The sequence below is a fragment of the Peromyscus californicus genome, unplaced genomic scaffold, assembly GCF_007827085.1.
Source record: "Peromyscus californicus insignis strain IS unplaced genomic scaffold, ASM782708v3 Scaffold_11__1_contigs__length_118956290, whole genome shotgun sequence".
NCBI classification, from domain to species: domain Eukaryota; kingdom Metazoa; phylum Chordata; class Mammalia; order Rodentia; family Cricetidae; genus Peromyscus; species Peromyscus californicus.
This window is the reverse complement of record NW_026294402.1, coordinates 105,204,145-105,230,898: the sequence shown is the minus strand read 5'-3', so window position 1 is coordinate 105,230,898 and position 26,754 is coordinate 105,204,145. Positions and strand designations below refer to the sequence as shown.

The window sequence follows — 26,754 nt, the reverse complement described above, 5'->3', positions numbered from 1 at the left end:
TCTGCTTCCACCCTGCCTCCAAGAACTGTGTCAGCCACCAGCCTCTTGCAGAGTCTGAGAAGAGAGTCTGTGGAACTTTGAACTCACCCCACATCCACAAAGTTGGGCTGCTTCAACAGTACATGTGAACAGAAACCAATAGGGCAAAACAGAAAACTCTGCATTGCCCCATGGCTCACATCTAAAAACGCAGGAGACAGATGATGACACAGGAGCTGGAAGCTGTGACACACACCTCTGCTGCAGCAACAGGCCAAGCACCAGGATGGACTGAACAACACCTTTTCTCCTTGGAGAAGTGGCTGATGGCAGGGATGGTCTAGGGCATGCAAGATGAGACTGGAGCATCTTCCGTTGAGAGAAGGATGCTGTGGGATGTTCTGTATGGCAAATGTGTTGCTGATTAGTCAATAAATAAAACACTGATTGGCCATTGGCTAGGCAGGAAGTGTAGGCGGGACAAGGAGGAGAATAAAGCTGGGAAGTGGAAGGCTGAGTCAGAGAGACACTGCCAGCCGCCACGATGAGAAACAGCATGTGAAGATGCCGGTAAGCCACAAGCCACGTGGCAAGGTATAGATTAATGGAAATGGATTAATTTAAGCTATAAGAACAGTTAGCAAGAAGCCTGCCATGGCCATACAGTTTGTAACCAATATAAGTCTCTGTGTTTACTTGGTCGGGTCTGAGTGGGACTGGCAGGTGAGAGAGATTTGTCCTGACTGTGGGCCAGGCAAAAAAACTTTAGCTACAGAAGGAAGTACTCAAAGGACAATGGAGATACATCACAGGACCAAGGGAAGCCGGTGTGGGTGGCTCTTACAGGCCACATCTGGGACAAGCTGAACGTTGGAACTAAAGGTGATAGTAATGATAGTAACTCATTAAATGAAGTAGTAGTTTTTGATGCCATGCTCATAATAAATAGATTGCTATTCAGGTAACGACCTAGTATGGATAGAAGTAACTCTTCTATGCTGTACAATACCAGCTAACAAGAGCTGGGGAGCAGGTTAAGTCCCATGCAAACATAAGTATGTTAGTGTGGGTCCCCATGTACAAAAGCTGGGCTTGCTGACCCACACATGGAATCCCAGTGCTGCAGAGGCAGAGACAGGAAGATCCTTGGACCTGGCTGACTAGTTAGTCTTGACAAATCCATGAGCTCCAGGTCCAGTAAGAGACCCTGCCTCAAAAAAAAAAGCTAGAGAGCAGGGTGTGGTGGCACACGCTTTTGATCCCAGGACTCGAGAGGCAGAGGCAGGAGGATCTCTGTGAATTCGAGGCCAGCCTGGTCTACAAAGTGAGTTCCAGGACAGCCAGGACTGTTACAAAGAGAAACCCTGCCTCAAAAAACAACAAACAAACAAACAAAAAAGATAAAATAAGATCTTTCTATACGTTCTTTCTTCTCCAAGTTGCTTTTGGTCAGGGTATTTATCACAACAACAGAAAACAAACCAGATCACTCATGCTAAGATGTTGGAGTCAGAAACAATGTCACCTCCATGACACTGATAACCAAGTCTCTCCTAGGCTGCTTCTGACCATGAGGATGCATCAAGCATAAGTGATTTGAGAAGCACTCTAAGAACACTGGCCTGAGACCTTTAAAATTTGTCAGTGTCAGGAATGGAAAAAAAAAAAAAGTAAGGAGAAGGGAGGAAGGGAGGGGAAGGGAGAGAGAAAGAAGGAAGGGAGAGGACCTCTCTTGTGTGAAATTATTTTTGAATATCTGCCTATGAGGCAAGGTGGGTCCATTGACGTAATCATGGCACAAAGGCAACCAATAGCTCTTGGTTTGGATTTAGGGCCTGCTCCCCGGGGGGATTCATGGCCGCTACTGCAAGCCTGGTCAAGTCTGTGGTTCAAGAGATCGCTGGCCCTGGGGGTGTGTCGGTGGGGGACACTGACTACCATTGGTCTGCTAAATGGACTTGTTGTCAAACCATCTTCTAAATATTTCTGTTTATAACCACAGGTCAGCGCTGCCTCAACCTTGGCCAAAGAAACTTCTCTCTGCCGTGGGCAGCAGTTCATACAGAGACTCATAATTGGTTCAAGTGAGACCCTGGCTCCAAAAATCTTCTTTAGGAAAAAAAAAAAAAAGCCTGAGAAGCAAAAAAGACATTAAATAGATTCAGTGTAGGATGGGAATGTAAAACGGTGCCGGCACTCTGGAGAAGAGTTCATGGCTTCCTAAAACCTTTGGCATGTGCTGACCATGTGACCCAGCATCCTGGAGGAAAGAACACTCACTCACACAGAGAACTGAACTTGAACGTCCCTTTATTGGTAATGGCACCAAACCAGAATCATCCAGAACACCCTTCCTCCAGTGGATGACTACACCGTGGCACAGCCCCCCATGCGGCACACTCTGCGTGGAGGAGGATGAGTGCCCAGGATACGATGCTGAGTGGGAAAAGCCAGCCTCACGTGCTGAGCGGTTCCATTTATGCAGCACTCTGGAAATGGCAAAATCACAGACAAGGAAGAAATGAGTGGTTGCCAGACACTGTGGAAGGAGGGAGGGAGAGCGGTGGCTGTGACCGTAAAAGGCAACACGAGAGACCCTCGGTACGGGACACGTCTAATCTCCACTGGAGGGAGAGGCACACACCTACACATGTGATAAAATAGCACAACACATGGACCCAGTACGACCTGAAGAGGCAGACCTGGGTGTGACACCCTTGTCACTGTCCTGGTCTCAATCAAGTGCTGTAGTTATGCATGGGGCTGAAGCTGGGAACCTGGGGAGAACATGCAGGTTTCTGTATGTTTCTTTGCCGTGTCCTGTGAATCTACTCCAAAAACTTCAAACAGAAAACAAGTCCAGGACAGAACCTGTGTGCGCTTCCAGCTCTGCCTGCCTAGAGCCTGGCACGCCTTTCCTGACTTGTTTGGTACCCCAGAAAGTCTCCATGAAGTCTCAGTCCCGCTCTTTGGGAACTTTATCGGCAGGGAACAGATGGCATAAAGAGGTATAAGAGCAGACACAGAAATCCTGGGGTTGCCTCTAAGGGGGTCAATTCTAAATGCTGGACTCTCCATTGGTTTAAAAAACCCAGTCTCATTTACCGCTAATGAAGTCTCAGGTAAGATTCATATGTGTCTCCATTTTTTTGTCTGTAGGATAGGTTCGGTGATAGTATTCAGGTCAAAGGATCTCTGTGTAGCTTAGTCCCTAGAGAGATAATATTATTAATATTAATAATTAGTTATTATCTACAATAATAGTAAAAATCAATGACCTACTACCATAGCTCTCTGATCTCTCTCAGATGTTAGCATGCCCACTTAAAATTTCATTACGTTTTCAGCCAGGCGGTGGTGGCGCACGCCTTTAATCCCAGCACTCGGGAGGCAGAGCCAGGCGGATCTCTGTGAATTCGAGGCCAGCCTGGGCTACCAAGTGAGTTCCAGGAGAGGCGCAAAGCTACACAGAGAAACCCTGTCTCGAAAAACCAAAAAAAAAAAAAAAAATTTCATTACTTTTTTTTAAAGTAACATTCTTTTAAGAACATTTTCTTATGCATATGTGTGTTTTGTCTGCATGTCAGTGCACTATGTGTGTTCAGTGCCTCGTGGAGGCCAGAAGAGGTCACTGGATCCCCTGGAACTGGAGTTAGAGTTGTGGGTCCTGGGAATCGAACCCATGTCTTCTGGAAGAGCAGCCAGTGCTCTTTACTGCTGAGACATCTCTCTAGTCCCAAATTGTATTAAATTTCTTTCTTCCTTTCTTCCTTTCTTTCTTTCTGATTTGTTTGTTTATTCATTTTAGGTACACTGGGGTTTTGCCTGCATGTATGTCTGTGCCTGATCCCCTAGAACTGGAGTTACAGACAGTGGTGAGCTGCCATGTGGGTGCTGGGAATTGAACCCGGGTCCTTTGGAAGAGCAGTCAGTGCTCTTAACCACTGAGCCATCTCTCCAGCCCCTAAATTTATTTCTGTATGTGCACGTGTACCTGTGTGGGTGCACACACTACAGCACACACGCAGAGGTCGAAAGACAACTTGCAGGATAGGAGTTGGTTCTCTCCTTCCGTCGTGCGGGTCCCAGGGATTGAACTCAGGCTGTCAGTCCCCAGGACAAGCAACTTCACTCACTGAACATCTCACTGGCCTTGTCATTCCTATTTTACAACGAAGCTGACAAGTCAGTAGAACTGATTAGTGTGGTTTACCTAATGATAGGAGGAAAACAAAAACACAGACAGGCTTTTTCCAAACGGGTGGAAAAATTTTAGAGTGGAAATCAGAAAAAGGATAATGTAAGGAAAAATCCAGAGAACAGGAATAAAGAATAGACTGTAGTCCCAGAAAATAGTTTGTGAAAGAACACCTTAATTGTATTAAACTGTGAAGGAAACTGATTTTCACACTACACATGAATTCCTAAGGCTGGGGCCTCCTGGCTTGTCATTCTGGGACTCATCAACGGGTTTAACCACATGGATCTGTCTTCCTTTCAAATCTGCCAGCTTTTGTAACATGTTAGCTCTCATTGCGGACTTTATAGGACTCCTCCATTCCAGAAACATATGGAAACGCAGCAAAACACCAGGGAGAAGGAAGGCGTCCCCAAACATGTGTTTGTAGTTTTTTCGTTTTGAATTTTTGATTTTTTATGGCATTCATGTATTTATTTTGAGAGTCTCTAGCCCAGGACGGTCCCAAACATGCTGCATTGCTGAAGATGACCTTGAATTTGTGATTCTCCTGCCTCCACTTCCCAGGTCCTGAGATTACAGGAATGTGCCAGACCCTGGTTTATGCGGTGCTGGGAATGGGACCCTTGGCTTCCTGAGTGCTAGGCAAGGACTTTATCTAAAGAGCTGCATTGTTATCCCAGGTTTTGTCTCACTCTGTTGCCCGGTGTGGCCTCAGGATCTCAGTAATTCTCCTGCCTCAGTCACCGAAGATCTGGGATTGCAGACATGAGCCCCCTGGCTCTATGTTTTGGAAAGGGAAATCTTAAGCAGTCCTCATGCTAAAATCTCCACATCAGCCAGAGACTTCTGAGCTCAAGGCAGTGAGAGAGGAATCAGCACAGAAAATCCACCCAGTTCTTAAGTGCTCCGGGCTGAAAGTCTGTGTCACCTCCTGTCTGGGTCTTTGCTAGAACAAATCCATGACCAGGAAAGTTGACTACATTTTCTGTCTAAGACACTTGCCATGGAGGGGCTCCTGCTCCACAGGGGTCCAAGCACAGAGGGGACAAGTCCCAGCACAGAGTCTGACCGCTCTCTCTCTCTCATCACGCCTCCCTCTCCTGTAGGCCCCCTGGTCACTGAGGAAGAACTAGCAAAGAGCTTGAGCCAACTGGAACATTTGAAATGAAGCTGAAAAAGTGACAAATACAAAATTTTGCAAAACAAATCCCACAAACATGGGTGGAGGCATGCTGAATTGGGAAGACAGTCTGCCCTGTCATTACCCAGGCCCCTCCTAAGCTGTGAGAGTTGTAACTATGCTTTCAAGTTTCCCAGCCAGTAATGCAAACAGCACTGTATGAGAGCAGAAAATGCCTTGCCCTAAACATGTCTTACTCTTCCCCATGCAACAGGAAGCCCTGAAACACAGAGAATAAACAGGTCCAGGCAAGTGAGTCTGGGTAGACACATGCACACATTTTTTAAAATTTTTAAGTAAACTGTACTGTGCTTCATTCTGATTGTGAAGACCTTTGTAGAAGTTTCTAGCTATGAAAGGAACTTCGAATATAAAATGAAGATTGGGAAATTGAGAAAGTGTTGATCTAAAACTCAGTGGATCTGGGACAATCATAAATGTGTACTCCTGGAAGTAAACACAGAATGGAGGCTATGTGTGGTAGTTTGAATGTAATTGGCCCCCATAATCTCATAAGGAGTGGCATTATTAGGAGGTATGGCTTTGTTGGAGTGGGTATGGCCTTGTTGGAGGAAGCATGTCACTGTGGGGTAGGCTTTGAGGTTTCCTATGCTCAGGATACCGCCCAGTGTCTCAGTTGACTTCCTGTTGCCTGCAAGTTGTAAGACTCTCAGCTACTACTCCAGCACCATGTCTGCCTGCACACCACCATGCTCCCCACCATGATGATAATGGACTGACCTCTGAAACTGTAAACAAGCCACCCCAATTAAATGTTTTCATTTATAAGAGTTGCCGTGGTCATGGTGTCTCTTCACAGCAATAGAAACCCTAACTAAGACACTATGAAATCCCACATTGGTGGGTCAAGTGGGTTTCTTCCAATGTCTATGAGCCCAGGGGAGGAGTAACAGTTACATTTAGCTTTACAAGAGTGTTTTTAGATAGCTTGCTAAAGGTTAAGTGGATTGATTGGAAGAACCTGATGTTCACCTAACAGCCAACACCAACCTTTCCCAGTAGTCTTCCAACTCACAAAAGTTTTTTTTAGATTTATTTATACTATATTTTGTATGTATGAATGTTTTACCTGCATGTGCATCGTGTGCATGCTTGGCACCTGTAGAAGTCAGAAGAGGGCTTTGGTCCCCTGGATCTTAAGTTATTGACAGGTATGAACCACCACATGGTGAGATCCAGGTCCTCTGTAAGAGCAGCTAGTGCTCTTAGCCACTGAGCCATCTCTCCAGTCCCAATTTTCCAACATTTTAAATGTTCAGTTTCATGGTGGATTTTCAAAAGAATGAATAGGTATTTCAAATCCTAGCTGGGCACAGAGCATTGTGCAGGAGGCTGAGCTGGGTGATTACTTGCACCTGGGAGTTAAAAACTAACCTGAGCAAGATAGCAACTCAGTCTCAAGAAAGGAAACAAACAGAAAGGCCAGGACTAGCAGTTTATACTTGTAATCCCAGTACTTGGGGGAAGCTGAGGCAGAATGGTTGGCTTGGGGCCAACCTGTCTTATGGAGTAAGTTCCAGATGAGCCTGGGCTGCAGAGTGAGACCCTCTTTCAAAAAATAAGAGCCAGGTATGGTGTTGAATGCCTTTAATACCAGCATTCAGGAGGCATAGTCAGGCAGGCTAGCCCAGTCTACATAGAGAATTCCAGGCTAGCCAGGTGTGGTGATTTGAATGAGAATGGCCACCATATTTGAATGCTCAGTTACCAGGAAGTGGAACTGTTTGGGAAGGATTAGGAGGTGTGGCCTTGTTGGAGTAGGTATGGCCTTGTTGAGGAGATGTGTCATTGGAGGTGGGCTTTGAGGTTTAAAAGCCCATGCCAGTCTCAGTCTGTCTGTCTGTCTGTCTCTATCTCTCTCTGCCTGCAGATCAGGATATAAAGGTCTTAGTTACTGCTCCAGCACCATACCTGTCTGCTTCCCACCATGATGACCATGAATTAAACCTTCTTAGCTGTAAGCAAGCCCCCAACTAAATGCTTTCTTTTATAAGCTGCCTTGGTCGTGGTGTCTCTTCACAGCAATGAAAACCTAACTAAGACAGCAAGGTTACATGGTGAAATCCTATCTCAAAACAAAGAAAACAAACAAACAAAAACCTCAAAATCTTATACTATAAACATTTTACTACCATTTTATTTTATTTATGTAGCCCTGGCTGTCCTGGAACTCACTCTGTAGACCAAGCGGGTCTCGAACTCAGAGATCCACCTGCCTCTGCCTGGGATTAAAGGCGTCTCCATCACTGGCCCCCTTTGTTTGTATATAATGTTTATTATTAAAAGAACAATAAAACTACCTAGAGTGAGTGAGGGAGTTGATTTATCTATTTAGTATTTACTTACGTGCTGAAATTTGAACCCAGTGTGTATCATATAGTGCACACAAGCTGACATCTCCAGTGTTTTGTCCTGTTTATACCTTCCATGATAATTGGTGCCATCCCTCTTACACCCTCATAAGCATGTTCAGAAACACAAGCAAAGTTTGATGATAACCCAAGCTGTGCTTATTCTCAGACAAGGATGCACAAGATATTCAACTCAAAAATACAACCAATGTGCTCCTTGAAAAGGCATAAAGAAGCCGGGCGGTGGTGGCGCACGCCTTTAATCCCAGCACTCGGGAGGCAGAGCCAGGCGGATCTCTGTGAGTTCGAGGCCAGCCTGGTCTCCAAAGCGAGTTCCAGGAAAGGCGCAAAGCTACACAGAGAAACCCTGTCTCGAAAAACCAAAAAAAAAAAAAAAAAAAAGAAAAGGCATAAAGAAGGGCTAGGGAGCGATGGCCCAGAGGTGACAAGGCTTGCTGCTTGTTTAGAGGACCCGGGTTCAGTTCCCAGCACCAATGTCAAGTAGTTCGACGTCCCAGAGGATACAGTGTCTTTTGGCCTCGGAGGGAACCTGAGCACTGGTGGTATATACTCATACAGACCCATACACACAAACAAAAATAAAAGAAATCTTTAAAAAATGACTAGACATGAAGGACACTTTCAACCAAGAAGTCCTTCTTGCTTTGGTGTGTTTCTGGGAAACAGCCACTGGTGGCCAGCCAGCCCTGCTCATGCTGGAGGAGGACTGAGCAGATTTTGAAGCATCATCACCCCTGCGCTGTCCATGGATTAAGGGCTTCAAAGAACACCATGATTCTGTAAGTCATCCTGTAAGGTGACCCCATGCTGCAGCTCAGCGCGACAGCCAGAGCTCCTTTACCCTAGAATACAGACAGGTTTGCCTGCCTCTCTGAGGATCCCTGTTCACACATAATCCACACCATGTTCTAAATATCAGCCCCAGTCCAGCCAAGTCATGGCCCCTGCAGGGCGTGCCAGGGCCGAAGCTTGCCTGGTGGGCAGTGGGATCAGGGAATGGGGACAATTTTTCATCAGGAATAAGGCCACCTTGTCATCTCGGTACTCCGCTGCTAATGGGTACCTGTAACCTTGACAGGCCCAGGCATTCCTGGAACTCTCCCTCCTGGGGTATAAAAGAGTTCTGAACCTGCAGGTTCAGAACCAGGCAGTGGCCTCTGTGAGCTGCAGAGCTGAGGGAGCAGGGCTGTGGCACTTGCTGGCTCTACACCACATCAGACAGCAGCAGACTCATCTCAAAGGTAAAAGATGTCGAACATGAGAGAGCCTAGGATGGAGGTTAGTCCTGCGCTTCAAGGAGGAAGGGGAGTGGGAAGCCTCCTTGTAAGATGGTTGTTTTCAGCTACCGAGTCAAAATGTAGGTCTTCTTGGCCAGTGTAGCTTCAGATCAATGATGGCCTCTGGTTTTGACAGCTAACACAGGGCTGGGATTCACCTTTTCCTCCAAAACTTCCTTCTTGTATCTGCTCACCAGTGACCTAATTGTTTTTATTTTTATTTATCCATTTGTGTATTTTTGTTTTTTTATTTAAGTCAGCATGGTGGCACACACCTTTAATTTCAGCACTAGGGAGGCAGAGGTAGGTGAATCTCTAAGAATTTGAGATTAGCCTGGGCTATATAGTGAGTTCCAGTACAGTCACGGCAGCATGGTAGACTGCTTACATTCTGACTGAGAGACATCAAAACTCCAAACAACAGATGCCGCCGCGCCCCCCCCTGCCCCCACCTCACTTAGAGATACTGTCTCAATGGCTTCTCAAAAGACTGATGTAGGAGCACTGGCCCTCGTTGTGATCATGGTTCAGAAGTGAGTGTCTCAGACTGCAAAATGTACAGGAACCATCCAGGATTAGAATAAAAAACAGAATTTGATTCAGATTTTGATCTTGAACCATTGATGTATTTGTACCAACTCCTGAGTGACAAGAATGCTGCTGGCCCAAGGGACAAAGGGGTAGCAGCACTCGGTGTGTTTCCATAGCAATAAATTGTCTTTGAGACTTTGTCAGCAAGTGAATCTGATCCAATGAGCAAAATGAAAATTTTATTTAAAAAGTGTTCTGTTGTTTATTTTATTTCATTTCACTTGTTTTGTTATTTTATTTTAGAGAGACAATGTCTCTCTGTTTAGCCCTGGCTGGCCTGGAACTTGCAGCAATTCTCCTGCCTCTGTCTCACCAGTGCTGGGATTGTCCTAGTTTTTTGTTTGTATATTAACACACAGTAAAACACTAGGTTGTGTGTATTCAGTTCTAATGAGTTTTACTCTACGTGTGTGTATCTCGACTCCCCCACTCCCAATCAGAATACAAGAGGACGCAAGATAACTCTGTTCCTCCGTATCTCTTGGGAGACAGAGGCAGGCAGGTCTCTGTGAGTTCAAGGTCAGCCTGCTTAGTGAGACCCTGGCAGTTAGCACTACGTAGATCCAGTCTCTCTCTCTCTCTCTCTCTCTCATATATATATATATATATATATATATATATATATATATATATATTCCAGATGAAAGTCCTTTGTCTTATATGTGATTTACAAATATTTTCCCCACTTATATCACATCCTTTCATTCTCTTAGCGTCTGTTTTCACTTCAATGAAGAACAGTTTGTTTGTTTGTTTCTCTCTTGTGAGTTGAGCTTTTCATGTTTTATCTCAGATCCCGGCCAAACCCCAAACTGTGAGAGAAAAGACAAGAACTCTTGGGGGGCAGTGGTGGTGCATGCCTTTAATCCCAGCACTCGGGAGGCAGAGCCAGGAGGATCTCTGTGAGTTCGAGGCCAACCTGGGATACAGAGCAAGATCCAGGACAGGCACCAAAGCTACACAGAGAAACCCCTGTTTTGAAAACAAAAACAAAAAGAAAAGAAAAGAACTCTTTCCTATATTTTGTCTTAAAATTATATTTAGATCTATAATCTGCTTTGGGTTAATTTTTGCACAGAATGGGGTTAATACTGAGTCTGTTTTTCTTCTCATGCCAATGTCTGATTATTCTAATGCTATTTATCGCAACATTATCCTTTCCCTCTTGGTGAGCTGCTGGACACTCTGTTTTGTGCCGTGCCTTGGAACATCAAGTTGTCAATACCACCCATCTCCATTATGCAGCTTTACAAGTCAGTTGTCTCTCCAACTTTATCCTTCACTTTCAGAGGTTCTTTGGTTACTCTGTTCCTTTACCTTTGGCAGATAAATTTCAGTATCAGCTCGTCTATATCCGTTTTTAAAACCCACCCTGGGTATTCATCTCGTTATAATACATGGACAAGTTAGTTTGGCGAGACTGATGTCTTTGCTCTACTGAATCACAAACATTGTATATCTCTGCTTATAAAGATAGCATTTCGTTCATCAGCCTTTAGCAAGCATGTATGTGTTCTATTGGATTAATATCTAAGTGTTGTTTCATGTGAGTGTTGTTTTATGTTATGAAAGCTATTGAGATTTTAGTTTTCGTTTCTGATTGTTCATTTTTAACATGGCTTGGTTTGGGGGCATTATTAAATTTATTGAGTAGCTCCAGGAATTTATGAATTACATTTATTTGTTGGGGGGGGTCATGTCCTAGTGCACATGTGGGAGCAGAGGACAACTTCTGGAAGTCAGTTCTGTCCCTTCCGCCATGTGGAACCGCTGGACTCAAGTCATTAGGCTTCAAAGCCATCTGACCTCAATCCCACCCCATTGTTAAAGACAACATCTCTTGTAGCTCAGGCTAGCTTTGAGCTTATTGTGTAGCTGAAGATGACCTTGAATTTCCGATCCTCCTGCCTCCATCTCCCAAGTGCTGGGACTTTATGACTCACTGAGGATTGAACCTAGTTTCAAGCACGCTAGGCAAGCACTCTACTGACGGTAGCCCATCCTGGCTCCCCCAGGAAAATTTTGAGTACTTTATTCCGTGTGTACTTGAAAAGAGTGCCTGCTCAGCTGTCGTTGGGTGGAGTGTTTTGTCGAATATACTTCATTCTAGTCAGTTGACGCTCAGATGTTTTTATATTTATGATTTCTTCAGCTACGCACTCTCTAGTGGTTCCTTTGATTATCCAGAGAGGAGAGATGTCATCTCCAACCGTACCCAGATGTGTCTGTTTCCTCACCCAGCTCTGCCAGGTTCTGTCGGTGCGTTCTGAAGACCCAGCTGCTTTCAGCACTGTGGCCCTTTCCGCTCTCAGTACATCGATTACCGTGTCTGGATATGGGTTTCTTTGGATTCAAGTTCTTGAAGCTATGTGGGGTTTTTTGTTTTTTGTTTTTTTGTTTTTTTGGTTTTCGAGACAGGGTTTTTGGTGCCTTTCCTGGAACTCACTCTGCAGCCCTGGCTGGCCTTGGACTCACAGAGATCCGCCTGCCTCTGCCTCCGGAGTGCTGGGATTAAAGGAGTGCGTTACCATCGCCTGACACTATGTGGGATTTTGTTTGTTTGTTTGTTTTGTTTTTCCAAATTCGGGGAGTTTAGCCTTTATTTGTTCAAATGTATTTTCCTGCACTTCACTCTTTACCCCTCTCATTCACTGCCTCTAAACTCTGAATTCCCTCTTTCCAATCCCTTAAGCTAAAACCTAAGACTGGGTGGCTAAATTTTGCTGGGACCACCGAGACAGAAAAGGCCCGAAGGGTCAGCTCCTCCCTGCCAGGCTGCGACGCCCTCTACTGGAGGGCGGGTGTTTCAGCTTCAAGGCATTGGGAGCGTCAGTCCTTGTGTCTGTTTCTGGGTTTCAGGTTGTCCTGAGTCTAAACCGAGGATCGCTGAAAGCAAACGGAAAGTTTTGCAATTGTAGTCTTTCCCTGAAGGCCTCCTCCTGCTGTGTGCAGCTCAGAATCTCACGTGGCAGCATATGGCTTGTGTCCATCCCTTAGTGGCACATTCTTCGGAGAACAGTGGGGTGTCCGTCCTCCACTTTGCCAGGAACTAGAACCTTTCTATTCAGCACAAGACATGATCATAAAGAAAATTTGAGGGGTAGGGGTGGAAAGATGGTCAGACGCTTTGCTGCTCAAGTATGAGGATTGGAATTCCAATCCCAACACCAATGTAAAAGTCCAGCATGATTCCATGTATACCTGTAACAGAGACAGGAGGATCACTGGGACTTGCTGGCTGCCAGTGTAGCCAAAACATGAGCTTTAGGTTCAGGAAAAGACCCTGCTCCAAAGGAACAAGACGGAGGGTGACAAAGGAGGATGGATACTTTCAATCTTCTCTGGCCCCTTTGTGTGTACTTGTGGGTGCATCACACACACACACACACAGACACACACAAACACACACACACACAGACACACACAGGCACACACACACAGACACACACAGGCACACACAGACACACACATAGACACGCACAGACATGCACAGGCACACACAGACACACACAGACACAGGCACACACACAGAGACATAGACAGACACACAGGCACACACAAACACACACATACAGACACACACAGGCACACACAAACACACACATAGACACACAGACACAGGCACACACACAGAGACATACACAGACAGACACACAGGCACACACAAACACACACACAGACACACACGCATACACACACACACACACGCATACACACACACACACACACACGCATACACACACAGGCACACACAGAGACACACACACACAGGCATGCACACACAAACACACACACGCATACACACACAGGCACACACAGACACACACAGGCACACACACAGACACACACACAGGCACACACAAACACACACATATGCACACACACAGAGACACACACACAGGCACACGCAAACACACACACACAAACATACACACACATAGACACACACAAGCACACACACAGGCACACACAGACACACACAGGCACACACAAACACACACAGACACACACAGACACACACACACAGGCACACACACACACATACAGACACCCACACACTACACATACACATATGCAAGAAGGAAGATGGGGAGGTTAGATCACTTGCTGCTCTTGCAGAGGACCTGGGTTCAATTCCCAGCACCCACATTGGGTGACTCACAACTACCTGTATCTCCAGTTCCAGAATATCTAACGCCCTCTTACGGCTTCCTTGAATAGACACTCCATGCATATGGTTTATATACGTACACACAGGCAAACACTCATAGTCATAAAATTAAAATAAATCTTTAAAAATAATAATAGCAATAACAATAAGAAGAATTTGAAAAGTGGCGAAACATTTTTAGAAATGTGCAAAACAATCCTGATAAAATAGTTGCTTTTAGCAAGTGCTGGCCATGAAGTTTGCTGTTCGAATACACAGTCCAATGTGTAAACAAAGAGGCACTCTAGCCAAGAGTCATAAGAATGACCAGGATAAGCCAAAACTCAAAAACAAAAAAACAAAACAAAACAAAAAACCTTCTCAGATTCCTTCATTTAGACTTAATGCTCTAGGTAACCTGAGACTTGAGGGATTAAATTGTTGGCATGGCATTGGACTCACAGGGACAAATTTATTTGACTCACTGAACATGAGTGGGCTCCTCATGCAGAATGGATGCCTCACAGATGTTATAGGTTCAAGTTTTCTATAACTGAATGAATGTTATGGTTGAAGCATTGATTAATCTGGAAGGATGGCGCCATGGTGACTGAAGCAGAATTAACAGAATTAACTGCAGAGCAGTCTGGTCAATGGTGTCCTCAGCTGAAGAGACACAGAGGGGACATTTATTTCTCTAGAACAGTCCCCTGTACTCCCAAAGAGCCTTCCGACAGTTAACACCTCTACCTCATACTTCTGCAAGGGGGAGCAGCCGGTCTCTTTGTAAAAACCAGGAAACCAACATAAACACAGGGAACTCATGCCCAGTGACAGATGTGCTGACCCTAGAGATGAGATGCTAATTCCAAGGTACCCCCTCCCATCCCCATGGGTGAGAACAAGGGGGCAGGAGTGAATCTCTAGTCCAAAGACAGAAAAAACAAAACAAAACATTTCTCTACCTTTATGGACAATTACATACAGCTACTCTGTCATAATTATAAACAAGGGTTCAGCACGTTTTCATAAACTTATAAAGTATCCAGGTACTTCTGCAGTAAGTGTCTACCCCCAGCCCAACCGGCAAACTCCGTCCAGCTTCTGTAGATGGGGCTATGCCTCAGTGGAGTCCCTGAACAGACCAACTTCCCTCCCAGGTTGCTCCTGCCTATCAGCCTATATGCATGTCCCATCCCCAGAAACACCCACATGCCCCTCAGACCAGAATGTGGACTCCGTTTGTCTGAACTCCTATCCTAACAGCTGTCACAAGAAGTACCCACTGCACTCTCCATTATAGCTGAAGTCACCTCAGGGCAGCCCTGTCATATCCCAGTGTCCATTGGGGATGAGGTGGATGGGGTGTTAGATATCTTTCTTTGTCTCTAGTCTCTTGCTTTCATATTGTCCTAAAAGTGTGTTCCTAAAGTTGCCATTGATTCCTTTTCTTTTCTAAAAACAATGTATTTATTTTATTTTACTTACATGAATGTTGTGCTGGCACGTTTGTTCACCACAAGTGCGTCTGGTGCCTGCAGAGGTCAGAAGAGGGTGTCAGACCCTCTGGTACTGGAGTTACAGGTGATTGTGAGCCACCGTGTGGGTGCTGGGAACCGAACTCTGGTCCTCTGGAAGGGCAGCCAGTGCTCTTAAAGGCGGAGCCTTCTCTCCAGCCCCTGAGCTTGTTTTCTTGAAGCTGCAAAGTTTCTGACAGCCACTGCTACAGTGCCTCTCACAGTGACAATGACAATAAAAACAGATTCAGAAGCTGAGGGAGTTTGAAAGTGAAAAGCATTTTTAAAGACGCTTTCTCGGTGGGATGGCACGCACATAGCACAGCCCGAGAAAGTAGCAGACAGCTCGAAGGAGTCAGTTCTGTCCTTCCACCATGTTGGGATCTGGAATCCAACTCAGGAAAGTGCTCTATACTCTGAACCATGTAGCTGCCTGGACTTTTCCATTTCTTCGTGCATGCATGGAATCCCTATGGGTATGTGACAACCTTGCAAGGGGCAAAAAGGCTTCCCAGATGCTCCTCTGGGTGTAGGCTGCTGCATGACATTGCTTATCCTAGAAAGAAGAATTGCCCTGCCACCAAAGCAGTACTAGCCAGTGAGCAGCTGACCGGGCACAGGGAGAGCAAGTCCCATACCCAGAAAGCCAAGCAGCACTGGGCACAATGAAGAAAATGGACTCTACATTGAGATGCCAGTTTGCTGTGGGATGTCCTGTATACTGTGAATATATGTTGCTAGGATTGATTGATAAATAAAATGCTGATTGGCCAGTAGCCAGGCAGGAAGGATAGTGTAAGTGTAGGCAGGACAAGGAGAGAGGAGAATGCTAATGGAAGAAGACTGGGTCGTAGCCGGGGGGTGGTGGGGCACACCTTTAACCCCAGCACTCAGGAGGCAGAGGCAGGCGGATCTCTGTGAGTTCGAGGCCAGCCTGGTCTCCAAAGCGAGTTCCAGGAAAGGCGCAAAGCTACACAGAGAAACCCTGTCTTGAAAAACCAAAAAAAAAAAAAAAAAAAAAAGAAGAAGAAGGCTGGGTCGAGGAGACGCTGCCAGCTGCCGTGATGAGAAGTAACATGTTAAGATACCGGTAAGCCACGAGCCACATGGCAACTTGTAGATTAATAGAAATAGCTTAATTTAAGATATAAGAACAGATAGCAAGAAGCCTGCCACGGCCATACAGTTTATAAGTAATATAAGTCTCTGTGTGTCTTATATAATAGTCTCTCAGCTATTCCTTTAGCTTTGATGATCCCATACCAGAAAACATTCTTAGAAAAATCTGAGGTCCAAGGCTACAGTCCTATCCCTGGGAAGGATGAAATGCACCCAGAAGTTCAAGACTAGCCTGGGCAATATAGTGAGATGCTTCTCTTCAGAAATCCCAAATCCCAACTTGGGGATTGTACAGCACAATCCTAGTAATTCTAGTACTCAGGAGGTCAGAACAAGAGATTCAGAAGTTCAAAGTCACCCTCAGCTATGTAGGGAGTTTCAGGCCAGCCCAGGCTGGAGACCCTGTTTAAAATTAAATTCCTTGGGAGTCAGAGCCAGGTGAATCTCTGAGTTCGAGGCCAGCCTGGGCTACCAAATGAGTTCCAGGAAAGGCGCAAAGCTACACAGAGAAACCCTGTCTCGAAAAAAAAAAAAACAATAAATAAATAAATAAATACATAAAATCCAAAATTCGAAATTTTTTGAGTGCTGACACATTGCCACAAGTGGAAAATTCCACATCATGAAGCTGTTTCATGCATGAAATTCTCTAAAATGGTGTCTAAAATTGCATCCACGCTATGTGCATAAGGCGTGCACCAAACATAAATGAATTTCATGTTTAGAACTGGGAAAACATCCCATTATGCATATGTAAATATTCAAAAATCTTTAACCACTTCTGGTCCCAAGCATTTTGGATAAGATATTCAGCTTGCAAGTGTATCCAAAACTTTGTCAGTTGCAATGCACTTTAAATCTATGACCAAATTTGAACCTGAGAGACATACTGAAGGTAAGAAAAGTGGGGCCCACAGGGTTTGTTTGTTTGTTTGTTTGGTTGATTGGTTGGTTGGTTGGTTGGTTTTTAAGGAAAAGTCTCGTTCGAGGCCAGCCTGGTCTACAAAGTAAGATCCAGGACAGGCACCAAAACTACACAGAGAAACCCTGTCTCAAAAAAACAAAAACAAACAAACAAAGCCAAGTCTCACTATATAGCTCTGGCTAGCCTGGAACTTGCTATGTAGACCAGGTTGGCTTCAAACTCACAGAGGTCCATCTACCTCTGCCTCTTGAGTGCTGGGATTAAAGAAAGTATATTACTATGGCTGGCAAGAATTTTTAAAATTTTAAATTATTATTTAATTTAAAATTGACATTTTAAATTAAATAATATTTTAACATTTTTTTTTGAAAATTTTATTCATGTAATTTTTATTCATGCCACATACACACCTTTGGGGACCAGAAGAGTTCCCTCTGGAGCTTGAGTTACAGGAAGTTACAGTAAACTGCCCAACATGGGTGCTGGGAACTGAGCTGGGGTCCGCAGGGAGAGCAGTAAGTGCTTCTGACAGCTGAGCCATTTCTCCAGCCCTCAGAGAATGTCTCTAAGAAGCACTGAGGATACCAGTTGAGTGGAAGCAGAGGTCTGGAGAGAATGTCTGGTTTCAAGCTCCCCTCTCCTTTTACCCCATTCAACTGCCCTGGTCACTGTCTGTGAGAGACTGATGGCCCAGATCTTCAGGCGGAGTCATGGTGGTCCTTCAAGACTCCCCACTTAGACATCAGCACCCAGGCATCACTCATCTCTATCTGTATTGCTGGACTCTGCTCCCCAAGGTCTCTCCTCTGGCTTTCCCAGGGTACAAGGCACAGTCAGGGGAGTCTCCATGGATACCGGCTCTTGTTCACTCTCTTGCTGGGATGGACCACCTCTGGATCCCTTGAGAATCGGTCCCCAGGGCAGCAGTCTTATCACTCCCACTCTGGCCATAGCTGAGGCCAGGCTGCCTCCAGCAGCTTGTTCATCCTTCTCCCTGGACCTTCTGGTCTAATCCCCACCGTGCACACCTTGCACACTGATGGTCTGCCCTGGTTTCCTCCTCACACACATGGGCAGACCTTCTTGCTCCCCTTAGAAAAAGAGTCAAATCCTCTCTGGGTGACAGGGCATCTCCTCCAGATGGACGCCTCCCATGCCTCTCAGGGAGCTCTAGCAAACAGGAGCAGCTGCTGTCTTTGCTTAGTTGAGATAGGGTCTTCCTATGCAGCCCTAACCGGAGTGGTCCTCCCCGTGTAACCCAGATTGGCCTTGAACACACTTGCCATCTTTTTTTTTTTTTTTTGGTTTTTCGAGACAGGGTTTCTCTGTGTAGCTTTGCGCCTTTCCTGGAACTTGCTTTGGAGACCAGGCTGGCCTCGAACTCACAGAGATCCGCCTGGCTCTGCCTCCCGAGTGCTGGGATTAAAGGCGTGCGCCACCACCGCCCAGCCACACTTGCCATCTTAGTTGTGTCTTGTCTGCTGGACCTACTGAGCTCTGGGAAATGGGCGGTTTCTTTGTGTTTAAAAAAAAAATGGGGCTGGAGAGATGGCTAAGCAGTTAAGAGCACTGGCTGTTCTTCCAGAGGACCCAGGTTCAATTCCCAGCACCCACAAGGCAGCTCACTTGCAGGTAAAACAATGAACAAAAAAATAATAAATATATATATTTTTAAATGTGATCCCACTGGGCAGAGGTGATGGCGCATGCCTTTAATGCCAGCACTTAGGAGGCAGAAGCAGGCAGATCTCTGTGCGTTCAAGGCCAGCCTGGTCTACAGAGTGAGTTTCAGTACAGCCAGGGCTACACAGAGAAACCCTATCTCAAAAAACCAAAATTAAAAAAAAAAAAAAAAAAGGAATCCCAACACTACAAAGGTAGAATTGAATGGTTTCTGCCACTCCTCATGTGGGTGCCCAAATCCACAGTTCAGATGCCTGTGCTTACTGCTGAGAGCTCTCCTTTCTGTAAGGAAGAATGACAGAAAGCCCCTCCAGGCCAGTGCCCATGTCACTGCTGCCCAGGAGCACTCCACTGTCCATACTCAGACCCTCTGTCCAGTCTTCCTGCACCCTGACAAGGGACGCTCTCAGAAGGCTAGGTGACTCTCGTTCTGTGGCTGGGTCATAAGAAAACAGCAGGGTCTGGACAAATGGAGCCTGGACCCTGCAGAATCCGAGGGATCATGCTGGGGGTTGGGCCTTCAGTGCCTCTTTTCTTTTCCAGGGGATGAACAGTCAGTACGTCCGCCGAGAGGTCTTCTGTGGGAACACCTGCCACGAGCTCAAACGCTTCTGGGAAAGGGAGATTGGCAAACAGACATACTACCGCGAGTCCGAGGAGCATCGCCTGGGAAGGAGCGCGCTGAGAAAGTACGCAGCCGCCGTCTGTTTTCGCACATTTTGAAAAGATTTATGTATTTTTGTTTTATGTGTATGGATGTTTTGCCTGTATCTGGGATCTTGTGCACGCAGTGGCCCTGGAGGCCAGAAGAGGGTGTTGAATCCTCTGGAGCTGGAATTACAGACTGTTGTTAGTTACCGTGTGGGTGTTTATAGCCACCTGTAACTCCAGCTCCAGGAGATTCACCACCTCTGGCCTCCTTGAGTACACACACACACACACACACACACACACACACACGCACGCACGCACGCACGCACGAACGCACGCACACATGCACATTATTAAAAATATTAAGTCTTGGAATATAAGATGGAGATACTGGAGATGGCTCTGAGACAAGTCTGGGCAACATGAAATTGTTAAAAACAGAAAAGAGGGAGGGAGGGGAGGAGGGAGGAAGGAAAAAACCAGTTAGAAAATGGACTGAGGAGACGGCTCAGTTGGTAAAGCATTTGCCAGGCAAGCTTAAGGACCTGAGTTCAAGGACCAGCCCAAACATAAAAATTCCAGCTACAGCAGTGCATACCAATTATCCCAGTGCTGGGAAGATGGAGATGGGAGCTCCACTAAGGTCTGCTGCCTAGCCAGTCTAGCTGAATTGGCCAGCTTCAGTTTAGTGAGAGATCCTGTATCAAAAAAATAAAGTAGGTGCTGGAGAGATGGCTGGAAGATGGCTCAGTGGTTAAGAGCACCAGCTGCTCCTCCAGAGGGTCCCAGTTCAATTCCCAGCACCCACGTGATGGCTCACAACCACCTGTAATTCCAGTTCCGGGGACCCAATTCCTTCTTCTGGTCTCTGAGGGTACCAGGCACATGCATGATGCGCAGACATGCATGTGGACAAAACATTCATAATATAAAAATTTTAAATTTAAAAATAAGGTCGAGAACAACAGGTAAGACACCTGACATTGACTTCTGGCTCTGCATGTACCCCCCCCACACAGGCAGACTCATGTACACACAGAAAACCCCCCCAAATCAGAAACTGAATCTGTTCATTTTTCACCTATGGAAATAAACATGCATATATATTTGATTTGCAAGTCCTCTGCACACCCTCCCAAAGCCTGAACACAAAGGGTTTCGGGAGGAAATGGGAAGACGCTTCCTGGAGCCACAGCTGTAGAGAAGTCCATCTGTGCATGTTTCTATTTCCAGACTCAGGGAAGAATGGAAGCAGAGACTAGAAACAAAGCTGAGGCTGCGGAACGGTCCAGATGAGGCGGAAAGGCGGACAAATGTCAGCTGAGAGCTTCCCGCTTCCCTGGCCCCTGAGGACACAAAGCACTGGGTCCCTCGGCTGGAAGTCAGTTAAACCCCAGTCCCTCTGCTGTGGCATCCCTTCCCAACGCCCATGGCGGCTGTTTGCCAAGTCGTCCTCTCTGCATGGAGGCCAGGCTATTATTCCAAATGTCTCTGAATGTGAGCTTGTTTAATATCAAGGCCTCAGGCACTGTGTTTTGTTTTCACATAATTTCCCTCCAGCTTTAAAATCCACATATTTTAAAGTATGTGCGCACCAGAAGGGATTCGGATCTTCCTGGTGCTGCTTTAATGCTGTACCATTTCACCACGAAACATAATTGCATGCAATCTTTTCTCGTATTTTCCTTTGAAGAGAAGAGCAACGCCCCATCTACAGCACTCAAAGCAGCACCTGAAGTCATACAATAAGGTTTGTAAAGATCTGGTCTCTGTGTGAACCTACATGGCCTTTTAGAATGCTTATCAATAAAATTTGGAGGTCATTTTAATAAAATCCAGTCTTTTGCATTGCATTCTGTGAGCATGCCTTTCTTTGCACAGATTTAGTCCAGTTTCCACAACTGTGCACTGGTTAGCTTCCAGTCTGTTAGCACAACGAAACTGATACCAGGCTACAGATTCCGGACTTTGAAATGACACTGTCACGCCATCTCTCACGTCTAGAAGCATCAGGGCTCTCTGCTATTGAGAATGCAATGAGAGAGTTCAGGAAACTTTTTCTTTTCACAGAGGAAGAAAGTAAAGACATTCATGATTGTGGTCCATGATGCCTGTAAGGCTTTTTAGACACAAGGGTACTTCAACTAGTCAACATGAAAGTAATTCCTCTGATCACATACACATATATTATTATAATTATACTTTAAAATATTTATTTTTATTTCAAATTACGTGTGTGTGTGTATGGGGGGTGTCATGTGTATCTGTGTGTGGGTGTGTGCATGTGCATCTGTGGGGGGTGTGCATGTGTATCTGTGTGTGGGTGTATGTGTATCTGTGTGGAGGTGTGTGTATGTATATGTGTGTATGGGTGTGTCATGTGTATCTGTGTGTGTGTATCTGTGTATGGGTGTGTGCATGTGTATCTGTGGGGGGTGTATGTGTATCTGTGGGGGTGTGGGGGTGTGTACCTGTGTGGGAGTGTATGTGTATCTATGTGGAGGTGTGTGTATGTGTATGTGTGTACAGGTGTGCCATGTGTATCTGTGGGCGTAGGTGTGTGAGGGCAGGTGCCTCTGATGGTTGTCAAATCCTTGGGAGCTGGAGTTACAGGTGGATGTGAGCATCCCCATATGGATACTGGGAACTGAACCCGGGCCCTTGGCAAGAGCAGTACGTACTCTTAACCACTGAGCCATTTCTCCAGCCCCAATTATTATGCCTTGTTATGGACAAGGAAACCAAGGCTCAGAAAAGTAATACAAGTATAGAACTGATTAGTGAAAGAGTCAATGTCAGTTTAACTTCAAAACAAACCCTCAAATCATGGTGCTAGTTAATTAACACCCACACATTCTTATTTTCAGTGATTTGTGCTTGATGGGAATGTATTTTAATCAACTATTAAAATCCATGTATAAGCCAGGTGGTGGTGGCACGTGCCATTAATCCCAGTACTTGGGAGGCAGAAACAGGCCATCTTGTGAGTTCAAGGCCAGCCTGGTCTACAGAGTAAGTTCCAGGACAGCCAGAGCTACACAGAGAAACCCTGTCTTTAAAAAAAAAATGCGTGTATAACATGAGTGTTTATATGCTAAAATCACATTAATTAAAAAAAATCTTCAGTGGACTTTAAATTGAAGGGTTGCACTGTGAACAGTTGATCATGGCAGGAGTCTGCACCAGGTCCCTGGAAAACGCCATTTGTCCTTGTCATGAGTCCCCCATGGGCTCATGTTTGAAGCACCTGGTCCTTAGTTGTGAGCCCTCTTTTGGGAGGCTTTGGAACCTCCACAGCAGTGCCAAAGCTGGCCAAAGTGAGCTACTTGGGGAAGGCATTGTTGAAGGTCATGCCTGGTTCTAGCCTGAGCTTTGAGCTCCCTCACTACCAGGATGTGAACACGCCACGCCACGGGTTCCCACCCCTGTAAGCTACACTGTTCCTGCCACCGTCCAGGATGGACTCGCTCTCTACACTGTGAGCAGACATGAGCCTTCCCTCCCAGAAGCTGCTTCTGCCAGGAGTTTGTCACAGCACACATGTCACAGCACACATGCCACAGCACACATGCCACAGCACACGTGTCACAGACAGCACACATGCCACAGCACACATGCCACAGCACACCTGTCACAGACAGCACACATGCCACAGCACACCTGTCACAGACAGCACACATGCCACAGCACACCTGTCACAGACAGCACACATGCCACAGCACACCTGTCACAGACAGCACACATGCCACAGCACACCTGTCACAGACAGCACACATGCCACAGCACTCATGTCACAGACAGCACACATGTCACAGACAGCACACATGCCACAACACATGTCACAGCACACATGCCACAACACATGTCACAGCACACATGTCACAGCACACATGCCACACCACACATGCCATAGTGGGCAGATCAGTGATATCAACGGTGCTGCACACAACGCAGCAGGCTGACAAGCTTCCGAGAAGGACAGCTTTTGGAATTAGAAGAGGACTGCCAGCTTACTCCTGCACTAAATGTCGATATCCAATTGTGGGCTGTGTTACTGTTTGTCCACCTGTTTCACCAAAGGGCTTTTCCAGAAGTCTTTTCCACACCCAGTCCCAACTTCTCCTGACCTCCAATTCCATTATCGCAATAAACTTTACATCTGTCCTGTCTCAGTCACTCACAGGTCCTGTGAGTCGGCTCCGGGCTAGCGACACGACTCAGTGGGGGAAAGTACTAGCTGTGAAATCCTGATGACCCGAGTTCAACCCTGGAACCCACACTGGAAGAAAAGAACTGACTCCTGATGTTTGTCCTCTGACCGCCAATGTGCAGTGGCGCACACCTGTCCATCCTCAAACATACATCGCACACACACATTACAGATACACACACTTAGTGATCATAAATAATTTTTAAATGTCAGCTTCACTTTCTTAAGATTAGAAGGTTTAGAACCTAAACACTATGCCTTGATTCAAATGTGTCCAAAATTTTAGCACACTTGAAATTTACCATCTTAGGCCAAGCTTAGTGGTCCATACCTGTAATCCCAGCACACGGGAACGAGGTGGAGACAGGAGGATCAGTGGTTTAAAGCTATACTGACTACATAGAAAGCTGGAGGTCAGCCTGGGCTACATGAAATTCTGTTTTGATTTTTTACAAAATTAATAAAAAATTTATCATCTTTAGTATAAATACTGTTTAACTTATAAGAAAACTCAGTTTCCCATGCTCTTATAGCCTTACTCTTATGTACTACTCATGGGAATGCAAATTGGTCTAGTCATTATGAAAATTCCATAAGAAAGAAAGCCTGAAAAATAGAATTACCATACAATGGACCCAATTATACTACTCCTGGGTATCAACCCAAAGGACTCTAAGTCAACACACCACAGAGATGCCTGCACGAGCATTTATTGCAGGACTTTTCGCCATACCCAAGTCATGGCGTCAGCCTCGGTGTCCATCAGCAGATAGAGGACACATATGATAGACACACAATGGAATTAGCAAAAAAAGAGCAATTAGCCACAAAGAGCAAAGTTATGTTGTGTGTAACAAAAGGGTTGGGAGGCTGGAAAGATGTCTCAGCAGTTAAGAGCACTCACTGCTCTTGCAGAGGACCCTGGTTCAGTTCCCAGCACTCACATAGCAGCTTATAACTGTCTGTAACTCCAGTTCCAGGGGACCCAAGACCCTCTTCTGACATCTGTGGGCATCAGGCATGCACATGATACATATACATACGTGCAAAACACTCATACTCGGGGCTGGAGAGATGACTCAGAGGTTAAGAGCACTGACTGCTCTTCCAGAGGTCCTGAGTTCAATTCCCAGCACCCACATGGTGGCTGACAACCATCTGTAATGAGATCTGGCGCCCTCTTCTGCATACATAATAAATAAATAAATCTTTAAAAAAAAAAAAAACAAAAAAAAAAAACACTCATACTCATGAAATAAGATAATAAATCTTTAAAAAGTTACATTGCTTGCTAGAAAATTTAATGAAACTGGAAACCATTATATTGGTGAAAAAGCCAGACTCAAAAAGAAAAATATCATGTTTTCTCTCACTTGTGGAGTTTGGATTGTATATAAACTCTCCTCCCTCCCTCCCTCCTCTCTCTCTCTCTCTCTCTCCCCCCTCCCTCCCTCCTCCCTCTCTCCCTCTCTCCCTCCTCCTCTCTCTCTCTCTCTCTCTCTCTCTCTCTCTCTCTCTCTCTCTCTCTCTGTATACTAACATGTAAACAGTTAATTCAAACTGTAAATAGAACCCTGGAGGATGAATTAGTCTGTTCAGCTTAGTGCATCCTGCCCCATCGACGTGGTGTCCTTACAGAGATCTGAACAGTCCTAGATGGTGCTACCTGAAACCTTGATACCCTGGAGACAAGCTGTAAGTACTTCCTTTTGCTTACTGGGTGCAAAAGCAACTGGGTTAACATGCCTAGCGGACACGGTGGCCAGCTTTGGGAGACCTTGAGCAATACAATGCAGAAGGGCCATGAAGGGAAGGTCACAACTACCTAACTACCTAGTTACCTTGTGGAAAGAAAAGACAAGTTGAGAAGACTCAGGACCCACCACATGGGGCTTTGAGGCTGAATATGAGCCTCCATGGCATCCAGAACAGTCCCTAGGGATGGGAACAACAGTCATGTGACAAGACACAAGACGGATCTGTTGGGCAAATGAATGGAAGGTTTGCATACAGTGCGGTACTATGTTTTACAAGAGCCTCCTCCATAATACCCCCATTCAGATCAGGCTGAGGGGTCTGAATGACACCACTGAGGGCCTCTTTCCTTTCTCAGCAGAGAGCCAGCATAACACTCTGAGTTAGTCAACGTGAAGCAAGCTGCAGTCCATGGCTAAGCTTTAGAAGGTCCTTTTATAAGGCCACTTCCTGATCAGGAAGCTTTCATAATTGTCCAAACATTTCCTTTTGGCCTATGGAATGGAGAAGGTCATAGTGTGGGGGGCTTCTAGAACCTTCCCAGTGTGTCCACTACGGCAGTGTCCACTGGAGTCTAGTGCCACGTGTGCCCGGCCACTTTGCTGCTTGTAGTTTTCCCTAATAAATGTGATTCCTACTCTATGGTGGGTGGCTGTAGAGACAGGTGCCCTGTGCCCTTGACAACTGGCTCCATTCCGACTCTCCTCGAACCCAGAGGCTATCTTGATGACAACTCCCTAGGCCACAGGGGAGTTGAGGCAAGAAGAGAGAAAAATATAAAGCAAGCCAAGAACAAATGAGGAAAGGTAAGGAGCAGAGGAGAGAGTGTAGTGTTCTGGAGAGCTTGCAATTTAGAAAAATTCGTTTTTGATCATCGCTGGTTCTCTCACGGGTTGGTCTGATCCAAAAATAGGAAAAAGGAGAAAGAGGGCATGTGAGGAGGAGGAGAAGGGGTAAGAGAAGACCCCTCCCCATTGCTCACAGCAGGGGTTGAGCATAGTGCATGGAAAAAAGAAGTTTATGCTGGGTAGTAGTAGTGCATGCCTTTAATATCAGCACTCAGGAGGCAGAGGCAGGAGGATCTCTGTGAGTTCAAGGCCAGCCTGGTTTACAGAGCAAGTTT

General features: G+C 45.8%; 1 protein-coding gene across 1 annotated transcript; it reads left to right on the top strand.

Annotated features, from left to right (window-relative positions):
- The first annotated feature begins 1,642 nt into the window (after window positions 1-1,642).
- Window positions 1,643-21,519, top strand: Fam240a (family with sequence similarity 240 member A). The gene is made up of 3 exons (XM_052722203.1): window positions 1,643-3,101; window positions 19,559-19,704; window positions 20,900-21,519. The coding sequence occupies exons 1-3, from the start codon at window positions 3,090-3,092 to the stop codon at window positions 20,988-20,990; spliced, it is 249 nt and encodes an 82-aa protein (XP_052578163.1). The 5' UTR covers window positions 1,643-3,089; the 3' UTR covers window positions 20,991-21,519.
- The last annotated feature ends 5,235 nt before the right edge of the window (window positions 21,520-26,754 follow it).